Source organism: Nematolebias whitei, chromosome 13 (assembly GCF_014905685.2).
Source record: "Nematolebias whitei isolate Nwh7 chromosome 13, NemWhi1, whole genome shotgun sequence".
NCBI classification, from domain to species: Eukaryota; Metazoa; Chordata; class Actinopteri; order Cyprinodontiformes; family Rivulidae; genus Nematolebias; species Nematolebias whitei.
In genome coordinates this window covers 15891478-15909056 of record NC_056510.1, presented here as the reverse complement: position 1 = coordinate 15909056, position 17579 = coordinate 15891478, and the positions used below count along the sequence as shown (strand labels likewise).

The 17579-nt window shown below is 36.4% G+C and overlaps 1 protein-coding gene across 1 annotated transcript in view; it reads left to right on the top strand.

Annotated features, from left to right (window-relative positions):
• edar (ectodysplasin A receptor) overlaps positions 1–17579 on the top strand; it is a 124800-nt gene that overhangs the window by 23585 nt on the left and 83636 nt on the right. The window contains exons 4-8 of the mRNA XM_037686901.1: positions 1556–1737; positions 7034–7119; positions 13516–13596; positions 13695–13820; positions 13908–13982. Of these exons, the coding sequence (XP_037542829.1) occupies positions 1556–1737; positions 7034–7119; positions 13516–13596; positions 13695–13820; positions 13908–13982 (550 nt within the window). The remainder of the gene's footprint in view (positions 1–1555; positions 1738–7033; positions 7120–13515; positions 13597–13694; positions 13821–13907; positions 13983–17579) is intronic.

The window sequence follows — 17579 nt, the reverse complement described above, 5'->3', positions numbered from 1 at the left end:
ATATATATATAATTTAGTTTTCAGTATAATGAATGTGACTGAAGTATGCAAGTACAGTTTTTAAGAAAACGTTCCTGACTCAAACCTGATATAATTGTTGTTTGCAGCAGATGGCAAAACTGTATCATGATTCCTCGTTTACCCATTTTTTTGTTTTACAGTTTATCACAAATTGAAGTATTATTTTGTTTTTACGTTCTTTATCTTTGTGCATGTACTAGAAGACATCCTCCTCCATATTGTGCTGAGTTTAAACTCACAAAATCACATGAATCTGTTGTTTCGTTTTAATACAGATAAGCACCAAACATAATCATTTATGAGTAAAACATTTCTAACAAGATGTTTATGGACTGAGATGAGCCCTCCCTCTGCACTTTCTCCAGCCTCTCTTGTGGGTGTGTGTGTGTGTTTTGACATGCTTTTAATCAAAGAATAACCATGTTCACATCAGACACTTCAGAAAGCACATGCCCACACACACTTTGAATGGAGCTTTAATGCCTTTTTGGCTATGTGATGTATCAAAGCTTTTGGTTTTGTATGCAAATTTCCCTTTTTGTTAATATGCATGTAAACTTGTTTAAGTCCATTTTCAGCTTTTGAAATTTATTCTGTAATTATTGTCAGCTTGTCTTTTATAAAGAAAGCTGCTCAGCATCTACTGTTTATTATTTTACCTGGTGGTTTGAGATGGACTGTATTTTCCATTGACTAATTCTTCCTGTATTTTTTGTTACTTTTCTTTCTGTCTGCTTTTCTTTTACAATATGCCCCCCCACTGTGAACTAAAAAAAAACCAACAAACGCTGAGTACATCTCAGAAATGATTCAAAATGACAGCATATTTAAAAAGAAAGTTTTTCAGTCACTGGAAGTGGTTTAAAGCTCTGAACAGAAGCAGAGCCACGGTGAGCCCACAGAAAGATGGCTCAGAGAAACGTGATCCTGCTGATAGCTCAGTGCGCTTCTCTATCAATTCATCGCACCTTAACTTGCGGACGTCAAACAGAAGGGCTAGAATATTGGATTTCTTAAAGAGCCAGTTGACGGTATAGCCTAAAGCGAAGAGGCGCAGGCGTGTTTAATAAACAGATGGAAGAAAGAGGGAAATTAAAGATGAAAGAGGGAGCCAAAAAGGGAGACAAGTATGTTTTGGTAAATGTGAGCATGTGTGATTTTGTGTGTGGCCCATTTCTTCCTCCCCACTGAGAGGAAGCACCATTTGGAGACGATCGATGCGAGAAAACAGAACGACGAGTTGGTCAATCTAAACACTACCATGCATGGAAAGATGTGCACACACATCCTCTGTGAGCAATCCCATTTCTCTCGTGTCATCTCGGCAGAGTAAAGCCAGATTTTTACTAAAGGACGGCTCTAGAAACAGATGTGTGTTTTAAAGTGTGTACAGTGTGGGCTTTTTGTGTTTGTGTGTCCACATCGTAGTGATGCCTCATCTCATTCATCTGAGAAGCAAACATTTATTGACTAATTTGGCGTTTAATATTAAGCGCAGTTTGGATTTAATTTAAGATACATGTTTATTTTGCAGAACTGTGGTTACGGTGTGAAGGACGAGGACTTTGCCTGCGTGTCGTGCCCACAGGGGAAATACTCGAAAGGAAAGTATGAGATCTGCAGGCGCCACAAGGACTGTGATGCTCTTTACAAAGCTACTGTTCGTACAGCAGGAACTCCAGAAAGGGATGCTGAATGTGGACCATGTTTACCTGGGTAAATCACACGTGCACTTTGCAACAATTGTATATCTCACACAATACTTTACATTTATATTTTTATTATAATGCTGAAAAACACAAGCGCTGAGTCTGCTCCCAGAAAGGTTTAATGTCACAAACAAAGAAAATTCACATAAAAGCAGAAATGTACAGATCAGAGTTTTATAGGCTGATTCCGATTTCCACTTTTTCAGTTTTGTAAAACATTAAATTTGTACCCTAATTATCAACATAAAATCATCACAAACTAAATAAGTATTGCATTTTTAGATGAAACTTTAGGCATCCATATATACCCCGCATCATCCGGATTATACGTCGCTCTGGAGTATAACCTGCGTCAGTCAGAAAATGCCACATGAAGAGGAAAAAAAATCATATACAAGTCACTTTGGAGTATAAGTCGCATTTATTTAGACGTGTATTTCACAAAGTGCAAGAACAGACATTTAATTTCAAATAACATTAACACACAGGACATACCTGGGATCCTGAATAACAAGCCAACAAGTCCGACAAGCAAGTTAACATCCTCTGTGTTGCTTCTGAACAACTCCGCCATCTTTAGAGGAGGGGGGGGGGGAACGGCGGCAGAAGATTAACAACATATAGTTGCCAAAAGCCTAGGGCCCTCTCGCGGCTGCAAATGGTAATGTTTACTCTTTGATTCATGTCAGTATGAACGCACATTTAACGTGTCAGTCAAAAATAGCATCATGAATAAGGAAAAAAAAAAAAAAACTTATATAAGTCGCTTTGAACCATACGTCAGAGGACTGGCCAAGCTATGAAAGTGTGACTTAAAGTCCGGAAATTGTGGTATTTCCTTGCTTTGAATTGTCAAGTCAGTAAAGAAGTTGAAGATGAGATATTGCTTCAACATTTTTATAAGAATACTATCTGTTTTATGATGGTTTTCATTCAAAGCATCAAAATCATCTATCGCCAAGACGAGCAAAAACACTGGATTTAGTTTTACATTGTAACACCTCCTTTTATAAGTATTATTATTATTATGATCATCATCATCATCATCATCATCATTTTTATTATTATGTAACATGCATTTTCCACAAATACAACTTTAATTATTGTTCTCCAAACATTTTATTTACCTTTAATAGTCATTAAAATCTCCATGCCTGGTCTCATTTGCTGTCATGTCTATTTGATTAAAAACTAACAAAAAAGAAACGATACAAAACATTCACTGAACATGTTTTCTTCTATGTTCTACATTTTTGATGTGATGTTCAGGTTTTGTTATTTTAGTTTATGATTGCTAAGTTTATTTAATCAAATCTGTGCATAAAGTGTCACAGCAAAAACAGCTATAAAGTGCTTTCATTGATTACTTCTATAATTATTTAGCATTTATTGCATTGTATTTGTTACATCGTTGTTTACTCACTAAAACCAGTAGACTTCTCTCTTATGTTTCCTTGTTGTGTTTTTTTTTTTTTTTTGGTTTGGTTTTTAATGAATTGCCACCACCTGTAGATCACTGGAATCCTTCAGAATCATTGTGATGAATGTGGATCAAATCAACAGTTTATGTGTAACAAAAGCAAATTATAAAACAATTTGTACATTAAATTGCACTTAAGCTCTGATTGTGGTCCAAGAACTTTAAAAACAACATTGGTGTTACAATATGTTGCAAAAAACGAAGCGTCTGCATAAACAGTGCAAAAAAAAAAAAAAAGAACACACATGAAAATGAAATGTCCTGATTACATTCTTTATAGAAATTCTCAGTGGGATGTGTTTTGATCTGCTCAATAACAGAATAAGTGGCGCCACTATTGATGCAGGATCTGCTGAAAACATCCCCTCAGGACTATAATTACAGTAGCAGAGGTTGCAGGAGATAAAGTCAAAACGCTTCTAACTTCATGCATTTTTTTTTATTCTTAAATTTGCATCTATTCATTAATTTTCCTGAGCTAACATGTGAGCAAGCCACCCTGCTCTGTTCGTTTTAATGCTGTGGGTTATTGTTAAATAGAAAAAAATTAAATAAAATAAATAATAAAGTAGGTGATGAAAAATGTGTCACTGAAATGAAAGATTTATGCTCTGAAGATATTTTAGATCCCTCCCACGCCATGAGAGACTTTCATTGATAAAATCTTTTTTTTTTTTTTTTTTTTTTGGCTCCGAGTGTCATTTTGCCGGATGTTTTTGCTTTTGATTAATGTGATTCTTACATGAGGGAGAGTGCAGTTTGATCATGTCTATGTGTGTCCTGTATATGAATGTGCCTGAGCCGTTTCACAAACCTCACGTTAAACTCGTTGCCGATTAGTGGAAATGGCGAACGAGAATAAAGTTTTTACAGTTCTGTCTTGCTCTACTTATAAAATGGGTGTAAAGTCTGTTTATGTTGCGTTTTGATTTAATGGCAGTGTTGAAACTTTTATGGAAGTGCGTTTAACTCCATTCACTCCTACCAACTAGAGCTATATAAATATGAACTCAATAAAACTTTAGATTGTAAGTAATAAAAATAACTTTTTTGTCAAACGGCAATTAATTCACTTTTTGAATTCATGTATGACTAATGAAAGAGCTGGAAATCTATTAAAAGCTTGAAAAAAATATGTTTGTCACAAGATTTTCTTTTTTCTTTTTTAAATTACTGCAGTTTTATATAATATGTCCATGCTCTACTATGTTAGTTTTTGTTTTCATGTTTTATCATCAAATAAATTACTTTTCATATAAATCAAAAAGTGCTAATGAAAAACTTAGTACAAGTCTTAAGAGAGAAAGTAAATGCAACAACTTTTAAAACAAGTGAGACAAACTGAGCATAATATATATGATTTATCTGTGCATATATGTGCATAAATACAAGATAAATAGTTTATACATGTCAGGTTTACTAGTCAATAAACTTGCAATGAAAATAATCCAAGAATTGTCTTGACTTATATCTGGGTTGTGTTCATGTTTGCAGTTTGATGGCAACTGAGATTTAAAAAGAATCATCCATAATAACAGCTTTACATATCAGTTGTAAACAATAGATACCAAATGATTTATTTTCTTGGTGTGCATTTTTAGTTTTCGTTGTAAATTTGCAAAGATTGTCATGTTCCAAAACTTTCTGGATGATGTTTTGCATTTATTTGTGTGACTTTATTCAGACTTCATGCTGAAAATGGGTCTCTGAAGAACTGAATAATGTGGTCAGCCGATATTAAAACATATTCAAAATGACAGATAATTTAATTTTACTAAGAAAAAAATGATGCAACTGCAGTTAGAAGGACAAGTATCAGCTATATTAACACTATTCGAAGGAGTGGCCATCATCCTTCAGTGATGTGGCTCCCTGTCAAATTCAGAATAGAATTAAAAAATATTCTAACCTACAAAGCCCTCAACAACCTAGCTCAATTTTATATTACAAACCTTATTGTTCCATATTTTCATAACAGAGCACTTTGCTCTCAAACTGCAGATTTACTTGCGATTCCTAGAGTTTCCAAAAAGTGAATGGGAGGACGATATTTCAGTTATCAGGCTCCTCTCTTGTGGAACCAACTTTTAGTTTCTGTCCATGAGGCTGAAACATTGTCCAGTTTTAAGACTTTCCTTTTTGGTAAATCCTATAATTAGGGTTGTCATGCTACTATAGGCTTAGACTACTGGAGGACAAAATTGATCATTTTTTAAAATTAATTGTTAGAGATGCATAGTTTTCATTTGATATTTCTATTTTAACGTGATTCTTGACCTGCCATTGTGTATCTGTTCCTCCTCCCTGTTCCTCTCAAACCCAACTGGTCAAAGCAGATGGCCGCTTGTCCTGAGCCTGGTTCTGTTGGAGGTTTCTTCCTCATGAGGCAGTTTTTCCTTTCCACTGTCGCCTTCATGCTTGCTCAGGATGAGAGTTCTGTGATGGAGTTAAACTCAAAGTAGTCTGCTCCTCAAATAAATAATGTTATTAATTTACTTTTTAATATATATGAATGTTTCTGTTCAGTGCCCTGAGATGACTTCTGTTGTGACTCAGCACTATATAAATAAACTGAATTGAATTGATCTTTACATTACTTATCAACTTATTAATCAACTTATGAAGTAACTTATGAATAAAACAAGTTGGTCGAATTTGGAAAGTTTATGTTATAAAATGAGGACACACCATACTGCTAATGCCTTTGGATGACTACTATCCATCCATCCATCTATTATCTTTACTCACTTCTTCCTTTTTGGGTCATAAAACATATCATAAACATATAATCATAACAACAACAACAACAACAACAACAACAACAACAACAACAACAACAACAACAACAACAATTATAGTAGTAATAGTAGTAGTAAAACTAATGATGGGTTACCTCTGGGGTTGAAGAGACAGACCAAATAACTAGTAAAAATGACAACTTGTGATGCCAGAAACCTGGCAGAGGGAAGACATTTCAACTTGATAAGGTTTTGTTAATCACACTTACACACAGTCACATAGGAGTTTCTAATAGCAGAAAAGAACTGACTGAATCCAGCTGAACACCTTGGAGTAATTTAAAGAGAATGGAACAAAGTAAAAGTACACAATATGCTTAGTCTTGGTGCACTGTGTTATTGTTTATTCTCCAACTCTTCGAAACACAATTTTAACTTGAAGTCATGCAGTTTTTGTTGATTGCTCAGTTTTCTTTTATTTGTCAAGTTATATTAAACGGGAGTGCTTTCCTACTCTACATATCAGCCGCACCTGCATGCGAGTCCTGATTACCTGCAGGCTGTATGCATTCAGTTCTCAAATATCCTCCTAATGCCATTCAGCCTAAACGATCCAAAACCGTCCATCTGTTCAGAACCCTGGCACTTTTCATACCTTTCTTCTTTTTTTTTTCTCCTCTTGAATCCAGTTCATGGCTGCAGGCGAAAACTGTACCAAGCTTTTTGTGGTACCTCCAGGGTATCAATTATGCACATTTCTATAGAAAGTCAAACGTTTCACCTCAGATTCTTCCCTCATACTTATACTGTGTATAAGTACAAAGTGTAGAAAGAAGACACCTGTATGCCCACCACACCAGCTGACTGTATTTATGTGCAGGTCTAATAGCTATTTAATTTTTTTATATACAGTATTTGCAACTGTTTTCTATCTTTTAAATGTTATAAAGCAAAATAAAATATTGAGAGAGACACAATTTACATTAAGAGCAAATCATTTGCTAAGCTTTATCCTTTCAAGTTAACCCCAGTTGCAGTGTGTATCTAATTGCTGTTTTATAATGGTTTATGTTTATGTTTTGCAGGTATTATATGCTGGAGAATAAACCCAGAAACCTCTATGGGATGGTTTGCCACTCCTGCCAGAATGCACCCCGCAACACCAAAGAATGTAAGACTAACTTTTTGGCACCTTTTTTGTATTTATCACTCCTTTCTTTGCTTCTTTGCAAATCCATTTTAACTATTAATTCCACCATATGCATTTACTAAACATTAATAACCATTAGCATACATTTTAATTGGTTAGAAGCTGCATACAAATTCTGTGTCTAAATGAAAAAAGCCATAAAAGTTGTCAGGGTGTATGGAAGCAGATGATGAAAGCCTGGATTTAGTTTGAGGAAACAGCTGAAGGTCAGAGGTTGAGCTGAGCTCTCCCAGACCCTTTGATCATTCTCCTCTTCATGAGCCAACGTTACTGCTGAAAACAAACAGGTTGCACACTCACTTTCTCTCCCTTCTTGGTTCACTGCCTTCCTTTCTCCAACCAGTCGTTTGGCTGCTCATCAATAACATCACTAATCATCCCGCATATCTGACACCATGTGCACGTTGATCTGTGTGCAAACATGGCCCAACTGATACCATAAGTGTTTGTAGACATTTCTCGCTTGCAGGACACTAAGAATGTGCTTGAAGCAGTGTTTCTAGGTTTTGCAAATGAGTCTCAAATTTCCAGTGGCAGTTCCTAACATTGTGTTCATCTTAAAATTGCTTTGATCATACATAAATAAAAGAAAGTCTACCAATTTTCCCCTTTACACTTGAGTTGCAGTTTAATTAAGTCACCACAGTTTCTTCTGTGGGATGAACTACATGTGTAAACTTGCTCAAACTGCGATCTGTAGTAATGTGTCTTCAGTGGGGAAAAACATTGACATGCTGTAGGTTCAAATTCATGCCCCAGAACCCTAGGAATATGAATATATATATATATATATATATATATATATATATACATACATACATATATACACATACATATATATATATACATACATATATACATACACACACATACACACACACACACACATACACACACACGCACACACACATACATACATACATACATGCACACACACAGCTCATTATCTTTAAAATTGACGGTTATTATCATAAACTGTGGCAGTCATTTTGAACTGAGATGACTCCAGAAATTATTCAGTTGTAGATCCACATCTATTAATGACTTTCACAGAGGTTAACCAATATATGTATTTTGGTTCATTAGATGTTTTGCAAACAGTCAAAAATAATTGAAGCCAACATTTAAAGTCCTAGTTTTAAACAAAGATGTCATGCAATGCGTAGCCCTTAGAGGAAGTGTTCTGGGTTACACTTTACCAACAAATCAAGTTTGAGCTCAGTACCTGTAAAATTGCCTGAACTCGGTTGACTATCCAAGTTCATCAAATTTAGATGCACATCCAATATTTATTTAGTTAAACTTTTATTAAAATCCATTGAGTGGTTCAAGATACCGTGTCTTTTGCTAACACTACCGACAAAGACACACTTAGACAATTATTGGCTTTTTACTTTCAAGGAGCAATAATTAAGTTTTGCAAACATAAAACGTATTGGAAGGTGTAAATGCTGAAGAATGACCGGGAAAACTTCTACCAGTTCAAATACTTACTGTAAAATTAAAATAATTTTTAAAAAAGTTCCTTTGTGCTTTCTGTGGGTCGTCTAGATGACAGATGTATTAGTCTAAAAATGAGGGTTCCTCGACAAGATCTCTCTGACATTTCTGACCGTATGGGTCTAATGCTGCAATAGTAATTATATGTATGTGCCCATAATTACTTAAAATCCCATCTGAGTGCCATTAAAGAGCCCTTAAACTTATGTTATTGTTCTTGTGACATATTTAATTAATGAGCATGTTTTGAAAGATGAAAACCCCAAAAGCAGCCTGGGCCTGCAGTGTGCTGTGAAGTAGAATACACACATCATACACGTACACATCAAGTCAAGAGTAGCAAGACTTAGGATATTTAAATATGTGCAGTACTCTTGTTTTTTTTTTGTGTTGAAACAGATATTTTTGCTCTCAAAAAGTGTTGGTACATTATGTTTTAATAACTCAAAAGCTCCACAGCTCAGTGTCAATAAACTCTGACATTTCATTTATTTCATAGATCATTCCTTTGTAAGAGTTTTACCATTTTCACTTTGATACGTATTAGGACGACACTGCTTACTTGTCTCTTTCAAACTGAGATCCTCTTAATGGAGAAAGAAAAATAATGTTCAACAAACTTAAAATCTTAAAAAAGGAGCTAAAGCTGGGAGTTTTATTTGCTTAAGGTGAAGACAGGCTGACACTTGCCATGTAATCTGTAAATTACTCTGGCTCCTGCCTAGCTGTGTGCACGTGCATGTGTGTGTGTGTGTGTGCGTGTGTAACGATAATTAAAATAGTGGCGGGTATGAGAAAGATGGATGATTAGCATGTTTGTGCTTGAACTCATGCTACTCTTTGGCAGGTTGTGATATGAACCTGTAGGCATCGCTCAGTTACCACTATGTCCTTCTCCTCTTTTACTTTTGTTGACAGTTTTTTTTTCCTTTTACATTACTCATCTAAGCTTCATAGTATCTAAAACTCTCCCCTTCGACTTCAGACGTTCTTTAAAATCTCCTCGCCTTCCCTGGTCTGGCTTTTTCCATCTGTTTGGGCCAGAGACAGGTCGGCACATTTGTCATTTTGCACGGTGCGTTCAGCCTGATTAAGAGAATAAACCACAAGACACTAAACAGAATTCCAGTTCAGACTCATGTCATCATCCTGAGGAGTGTAAACACATACCCAGAGTTGATGTCTGCAGCCACAGAGTGCTGGTTTGTGTGTGTGTGTTTGTGTGTGTATATGTGGTGACACGAGGCCCTCAGACCACGGGAAGCGGCAAGGCACATGCCAAAGGATATATCAACTCGGTGAAATGAAGGACTGATTAAAAGATGTGATTTATGCGCTGCCGGGAGTTTACAGCTCCATTAAGCAAGAGGAAGGAGAGTTGATGAAAAACCCAGAAGGGGAGGACTGGAAGCAATAGATAAATGGAGGAAAACAGACAAGGAGGCATACTGCTTTGTACCAACGTTGAATGATAAAACTGCTTTTATACTAGAGGAATCAAAGTTTATCACCTGTCAGGCATGTTAATGTGCTTTTGGGGAATTCTCTTGTTTACAAAATCACACCAGGCTCCAAGAAAACTGACCAGTAAAGTTGAAGCCAACAGCCCATCGTCAAAGAGTGGCAACATATGCACTCAGTGAAACACCTTTGTATATTGTCAAACCTGCTGGCTGTGCCTCTAACACACAGCAGGGCTGATTCAGACCCACTGCACACTCTTCTTACCAAGATGAACTTTTTGTATTGAACGCTTTTTGAATTCAAGATGAACTTCCCATCACAGCTTTAAAACCAGTATCTCACTGGACCAACTGCATGTTTCGGTGTTTTTCTAGAAAATTACAATAATCCTTTTTTACTGTTTTTTTTATTTTTTTTATTTAACAATAATGCCAAGTTTAGGAAGATTTTTTTTTAAGGAAATACAAATAAAATGCAATGAAGGTGATATAGTGTTTGGTTCTGTAAGCTTGATGTTAAATGTTGTGTGTGTTCTATTTCTATTTATTTCTCCTGTATTTTTAAATGCTTTTATATGTATGGATGTATTTTGGTGTATGTTCTTAATATTTTCTTGCTTCTAGTGTGAAGTAAGTGATATATCTATGCTAAGGTGCTACTTTATATATATATATATATATATATATATATATATATATATATATATAACTTTAGTTATTAAGCACATTTTTCTCAAAATATGTTTTTTTTACATGTCATTATAACTTACGAGAAAGTCACAAGATATATGCATATCCCTGTGATGAATGTAACTAAAGTTCTCTACAAGTTCCTTAAAAACCCACCAAAACCCACTTTTTAACCAGTCATCCACATCAGCGATTTAGTTTTCTAACAGCTGTTTCATTTTTTTTTTTTAATCCCATTTTCAACCCAGATACTAATTAAAGAATGGCACCAAAACTTTAAATAGTATAAAGGGGAATAAAAAAAATAAACTAATGTACGTTAATCTACCGTAATCTTCGTTGTGTTCAAAATCCCCAGCTACATTACCGACATCAGGCAATGTTGGTAAATGTCATTTGCAATACTGCCTGCTGTTAATTTGTGAGTTAGCAAATCAGTGTTATTGCATAAAGGATTTATAAAGTCCAGCTGTTAGTAATAAAAAAAACATTGAATGGCATTTATGAATGCAGTTGCAAATATTGTTTATAAACACAGCTGCAAAATGAAGACAGAGCAGAAGAATGGAATTGTTCCATGTTTCCCCATGTTGTCTGGCCACCAAGAGACCCAAAGCTCCTTCCCACATCCTGCTCTCGTACCACATTCTTTAAAATGTCTACTTTAGCCACAATCACCTATCTACTGCCAATGCAAAGATATTTGATCAAAGCCATTTGTCTGTTTGTCAGCAAGACTGTAGAAAAACCTTTGAGCTACCATGTTAAATGAAATTATTCTGTTGAAGAACATAGAATTGGATCAGCTATTCATTAAAAGAGACATATTGTTGCAGATTTTTTTACAAGTTGACACCATTTCCTGAGGACATTATTAAATCTTTATGGCATGCATTGGTTAAAACACAACAAGAATACAGGACTGGAGCAATAGCTTGTTTTTAAAAGGATCTTCCTTGCAGCCAGTTTTTAGCGATACGTTAAACTCTACTTCAACCCTTTCTACGACAGTGCATGTCTTCAGAAGTTGCATTCTCAGCTTTTGAAAGAAGCCTGTAGGATTCAGCCTGACAAAATCATTCACGTTAAATAGGCTAAAACTAGAACTTGCTCAAAGAAAGCACTCTATCATTTCTAAATACTCACCTTCTTATTCTGTGTGGTTGACCATGAATAAATAGTAGTGATTCACGTTTTATGCACAATTTCATTGGGAACCATGAACTAAACTGGTCCAGGTCATTAAAACAACACGAAAGATAGAAACACAAAATGTAAAATGCAACCTGTTGGTTAATACAACCACACTGCAAGTCTTTCACCAAATTAAACTACACAAACCTCAGATTTTACTTTTATTCCACTTTTGTGTTTTGTGCGAATCATGTTTTTAAGGTGTGTGTGCGTGTCTTTTTCAATCAATGCTAAGAACTCTTGCTTAAATGTTTTATTTTTTTGAGACTCAAAACAGTTTTTAAGACAACTGCCTATTTTTGGTAAATGGAATGAGGATGGAGGACGCAGAGGACAGAGTGAAATACAGGAAGAAAAGCAGAAAGAAGAAGATGTTGGCCAGTTTTATTGATGCATCTGATTTTGAACTGCGAATCACTCTTTCTAACTGCATAAAACAAATTTATGTCGTTAGTTCTTTTATTGCTGCAGTTAAATAAAAAAAATGGAATTGTTGGTGCTCATTTAAGGCAAAAAGAAATGCTTCCACGTATATGCTACTGTAAATTAACCATGACTTCAAGTTGTTGTAGGTGGAGAAAAAGCAGGAACAGACATTATTTTCATTTACATTAGTTTTTGAGTTGGTATATATATATATATGGTGTATGACTGATAACGCTTCTCTATCAAGAGTTTGAATTGTGTTGAGCATGTTGTTTACGATTGGTTGAAATTTGGATTGTCAGCCTCAAAGTATCACCCAACAGCAGCTTACTAACACATTAATTTTAATTGTTGCATCAACGGATGCAGATGGAGAGACAGAAGTGATTTATGAGAATCGTAGGACACTTGCGGCTTTGGAACTTGCCAGCGTGTTGGGATCGACCTTGGAGGAAGCTAATAAGCACGGACCAGCGGAAAGCCCACACATCTGGCCATTTTGGATATTGAAAGTACGAGCAGAACTTAAGGCTGATGAGAAATAACAGTCTGCCTGAACAAAAACACAACTGTGGCTCATCTGTATCTGACTTCCCCGTTCAGCCTTGAATCAGGCCAACTTATCAAATTTCTCCTGGGATGTGTGTAAACTAAGAAGGCTATGCTCTATCCATCCCCCGCGCACACCCCAACATCTTAGCAGGACTATGGTGCTATCTGGATGTGCTTCATGGACAAACCTCACTGTCTTGTTCTCAAATGCATACAGTACATGTCTATAAATGTGCTTACTGGTAGAGTTTTTCAATGTCTTGAATCATGTCCTGTCAAGGACAAGGTATGGAAAGACATTTTTTGAAACACCACTATCCTTTCCTCATGGTATTTCCCCTTTTCTATCTAAAGAATAAGGGGCTGCGCTCCTAGGAGCTGCAACCACGTGCACTCCGCTCATCTTTCAAACGACTGTATGGAAGATTATCTCGCTGAACTTCGGTGCAATGATAATAAAGCTTATTCTGACTCTGAACAGATAACTGAGCTGAAAGTGTAAGAATAAAATGTGTACTTTTGTGTTTTACAGGCATGCTACCCATCGAGCCAAAAGAAAAACGTCCGATGAACCTCGGCAGCACAACAGTTTTTCCCAACCCTTCACATGAAGGTAAAATATCACAAACGTAATTTTTCTTTCATCCATCAGTTTTTTTTGTATCTTCCTACAAACCTACTCACACCTTCATTATGGCATCCATTTTCCAGGTACACCAGACCAAGGTCATCTAGCAACAGCACTCATTATCGCCATGTCAACAATTTTTATCATGGCCATCGCCATCGTTCTCATCATAATGTTTTACATCCTGAAAGCCAAACCAAATAGCCAAGGTGAGGCACACACAGATTCTCACCCAGTTTCAGTTAAATGTTGATATTTGGGTTTTATAGAGTTCTTGTTCTGTGTTTTGTTGGCAGCTTGTTGTACTGGACATGTTGTGAAAGCAGTGGAAGCTCAGACCAACAAACAGGAAGACAAAAAAGACATCCCCGGTGAGATAAACTACACAAACACTCATAAATGAATGACAGACTCTGTTTTCGTTGTCTTTCCTGCTTTTTTTTCCAGTGTTGTAATCCGAAGTCTGTTGTATTTTATATATATATATATATATATATATATATATATATATATATATATTTTTTTTTTTATGATGGTTTGTCTACATGCGTATCAGTACTGTGGTTAAACCTCATCCTGGATTTGATTTCACTTTGTCATGTTTACAAGAAACACAAGTTATCCTATTATTTATTTTTGAACATTATTTAAATTTTTTCCACATTTCTGGCTGCATGCTGAAATACAGGCTCATTTTTGAGGACACCATCTTGCCTGTTCATTTTTTTTTTCCCCTCAGAACTCGAATAAGAGTTTTGATTCAAGGTTTTATTTAAATAGAATCCAAATGGACCTCACTTCTTGTCTCTGGAAGATATTTTGTCTTGCAACTGAAAGGCTTCTTCAGTTCTGATCATCAGTGGGGAATTCCAGGTTTATGTCAATTTTGGGACAATCTCACTAATGGGCTCAAAAAGGCTGCATGAGTCCATGATCTGGTCGTCTGTCCTGCTCATTATTCTCAGCTCAACATAGTACTTTAAAAAGTTGAACTTACATATGTCCCCCATGTGAACAGAACATGTGAACAGGAAAATATAAGGAGGACAGACACATCAAAGAAGTTCCTTAAACCTGTGGACAACCTAACTGGGTTTTGGTCAAGTCAGCCAGGAAATCTGGAACAATAAAACAAAATAAACTTCACAGAACTGAATGGGGAGAAAAAGAAAAAAAAGGGCACAAAACATATTATTATCCCATATGTTGCAGAAGTATCAGATAAACTCAGAATAATTTTATCCAGACACACATCCTGGTGCATTTCAAGCCAAACACCCTGAGACAGAAACTGATTTACCTAAAGTAGCACAAGCTGAGTGGCTTGGTATACAGTCTTATGCAGTAAAGTGTTCAGACCTTTATTTAGCCCTCCTGCTGCCTTTGGGTCAAAATCACCTAAGAGACCTCAGTTGAGAAACAAAACAACCTTTTTTATGAACTCGGCACAAAACTGAAGAATTAGATAATCAGGAAAAAAAATGACACTCTTTTGAGAACAAGGGGTGTATTTTTGACAGTGGAGAAAAAATGTTGTATAAAAATGTTTCACTGAACTTAAGAACTTAACTTGGAAAAACGGGGAATGCTGATGGACTGGGGCTTCGACAGTAGTAATGACAGTGTTGCTCCGGCAATTGTGATATACAGTAGAAGGAGCTGAACCAAAAGACAAAGCCCTCAGTTTACTGGTTCATCATTCCAACCCTCACCTGTCGTCATGAGGAGTAGATTATGAACAAAAGAACAAGGTACCAAATACAAGTGTTTGAAATGGGCTTCTTTTGAGTGGTTGCTCTCAGCAGACATCAAATTCTATCTAATAAAAAAAAACTATGGGGGGTTATTTAAAAGAGATTAATTAAAACATTGAAACACAAAACGAAAATATGAAGATACAGTGAATTGGGGTGGCTGCATGTTGGAGTAGTTCTGTTACATTCATTCTGATTTATTGCTTTTGAAAACGTTAATTCCTCTTTTTTCTGAATGTAAATCACTTTTTTCTGATGATTATTTCCTCTGGTATCAGATGATGTGCTGCTGGAAGGAATTTTATTGAAACCTTTTGACTTTTGGGCATTTGTTATGCTGCATAACCATGGCAACAAGGCATTTTTTAACAACCAGGAGCAGCTGATTAACATCTCAAAAGCTCAATTACCTCAGCTACAGTCCCAAATCCCAAATGAGTTGAAAAGGAGGCGCCGTGGATGAATTCCTGTCAACTTGGCAGCGGTGCTCAATACCTAACCGCCGAGATCCTGGAGCTGGTGGGAAATTTGGCTTGTGACAATGGGAGGACTGGGATCATCCCCAGACACCTTCAGCTTTCTGTCCGTGGCGACGAGGAGCTCAGCAAACTGCTGGAAGGAGTGACCATTGCTCAGGGAGGAATTCTGCCCAGCATTCAGGCAATCCTGCTGCCCAGGAGGACCGAGAGGTTCACCGGATCTGACAGCAAGCTGGATCCGGGTGGACGGATCAGTATCTGTGGCCAGATTCTTTGGACTCACTGCAGGACATCCTTCCTGCCCACAGCCTCTAACAACTCTTGAATTAAACCAGGATGATGAGCTACAACAACACTTTGTTTCCCTTTGAGATTAATAAAGTATTTTTGAATTTGAAATGAATTGAATTAGTTTAGAACATCAAAGACCGTTTCTGTTCCGAACATCCAACTGACTTACTCCTCTCACATCAGCAGAAATAAACATGACCACTGTTCATTACAGTGTTTCCAATAACTCGTTTCAAATGAGGCAGTTGTGAAAGCTGAACCCACAAAATACACACTCTAAATGTGATTAACTTTAAACTGCAGCTGAAATCAAGTCACACTCAAAAAGACACACAAAGTTAAACAGGAACAAGACAAACTGTAATTAGATTTTTAACTTTAATGTCTATGAATAAATAAATAAAAATCAAAATATTCACAGGGACAGCGAGTGTGGCAATGAACTGAAGCTTGAACAGATACCACCCAGCCAGTTTTATCTAAGTATGTATTAAAATCCTTTCAAACGTTTTGTTTTTTAACATCATCTAATGGCAGGCTGATTTCTTTCATCTTGTCTACAGTCTGACATTCATAATCCAAAACTTTCCTGTAGTGCTCTAAGCTGATAATACCTTTCTTTTTTTTTATTTCCAGCTAACATCTGTACATGTTTTTACAGTCATTTCACAGTGGCTTTTTTTTCTTTTTGTCAACGTTTCTTTTTTTATCAGAGTAGATTTGTTAGAGCGGTGTGAATCATGCGGCAAAAGATATGCCCTACAGTCATTGCAACGATGATTGTTAACTACGTGATTGGATGAACATCACCTCATCCAACCAGTCTGGGACACATCAACACAGTTTTGTGTTGGATGTGCAAATCATTTGTAGCATAGCCCATGCAAATGGATGTGTGTGCTAAAGCACTTTTTTGTGTTTGTGTGTGTGTACTGTAGGCTGACAGACATGCAGAGTGATGAGTGTATCATGATGGAATGTGAAGTTTCCAAAGCTGAAGCCATATGTTGCTTTAGGCGCCATTTCTCCTCACAATGATGCTCTGTTCAATTTCACTCGCAGACTGACTGACTAACCACTCACATGTGCTGTGAATGAGAACAGGAACATATCCATGCTAATTAGTGCAGCCACAGACACATTACAAGCTAAAAATGGAATAGCTGAAGAAAAAAAAAAACACATCCTAGTTTTGAGAGAAATATGAAGATTAAATGTATGCATTGTTAGTTAATGTATTATCGTAAAAGGCTGCGTATGTAGGTGTGTGTGTGTGTGTGTGTGAGAGAGATGAGCTTATTGCTTGGAGCTCCTCCAGAGCTATCTGTCACTCATTTAGACACTGACATAATAAAGCTGTGAGATGAAAGAGGCAGACACTCTGAAACCAACACGCGCACACACACACACACACACACACACACACACACACACACACACACAC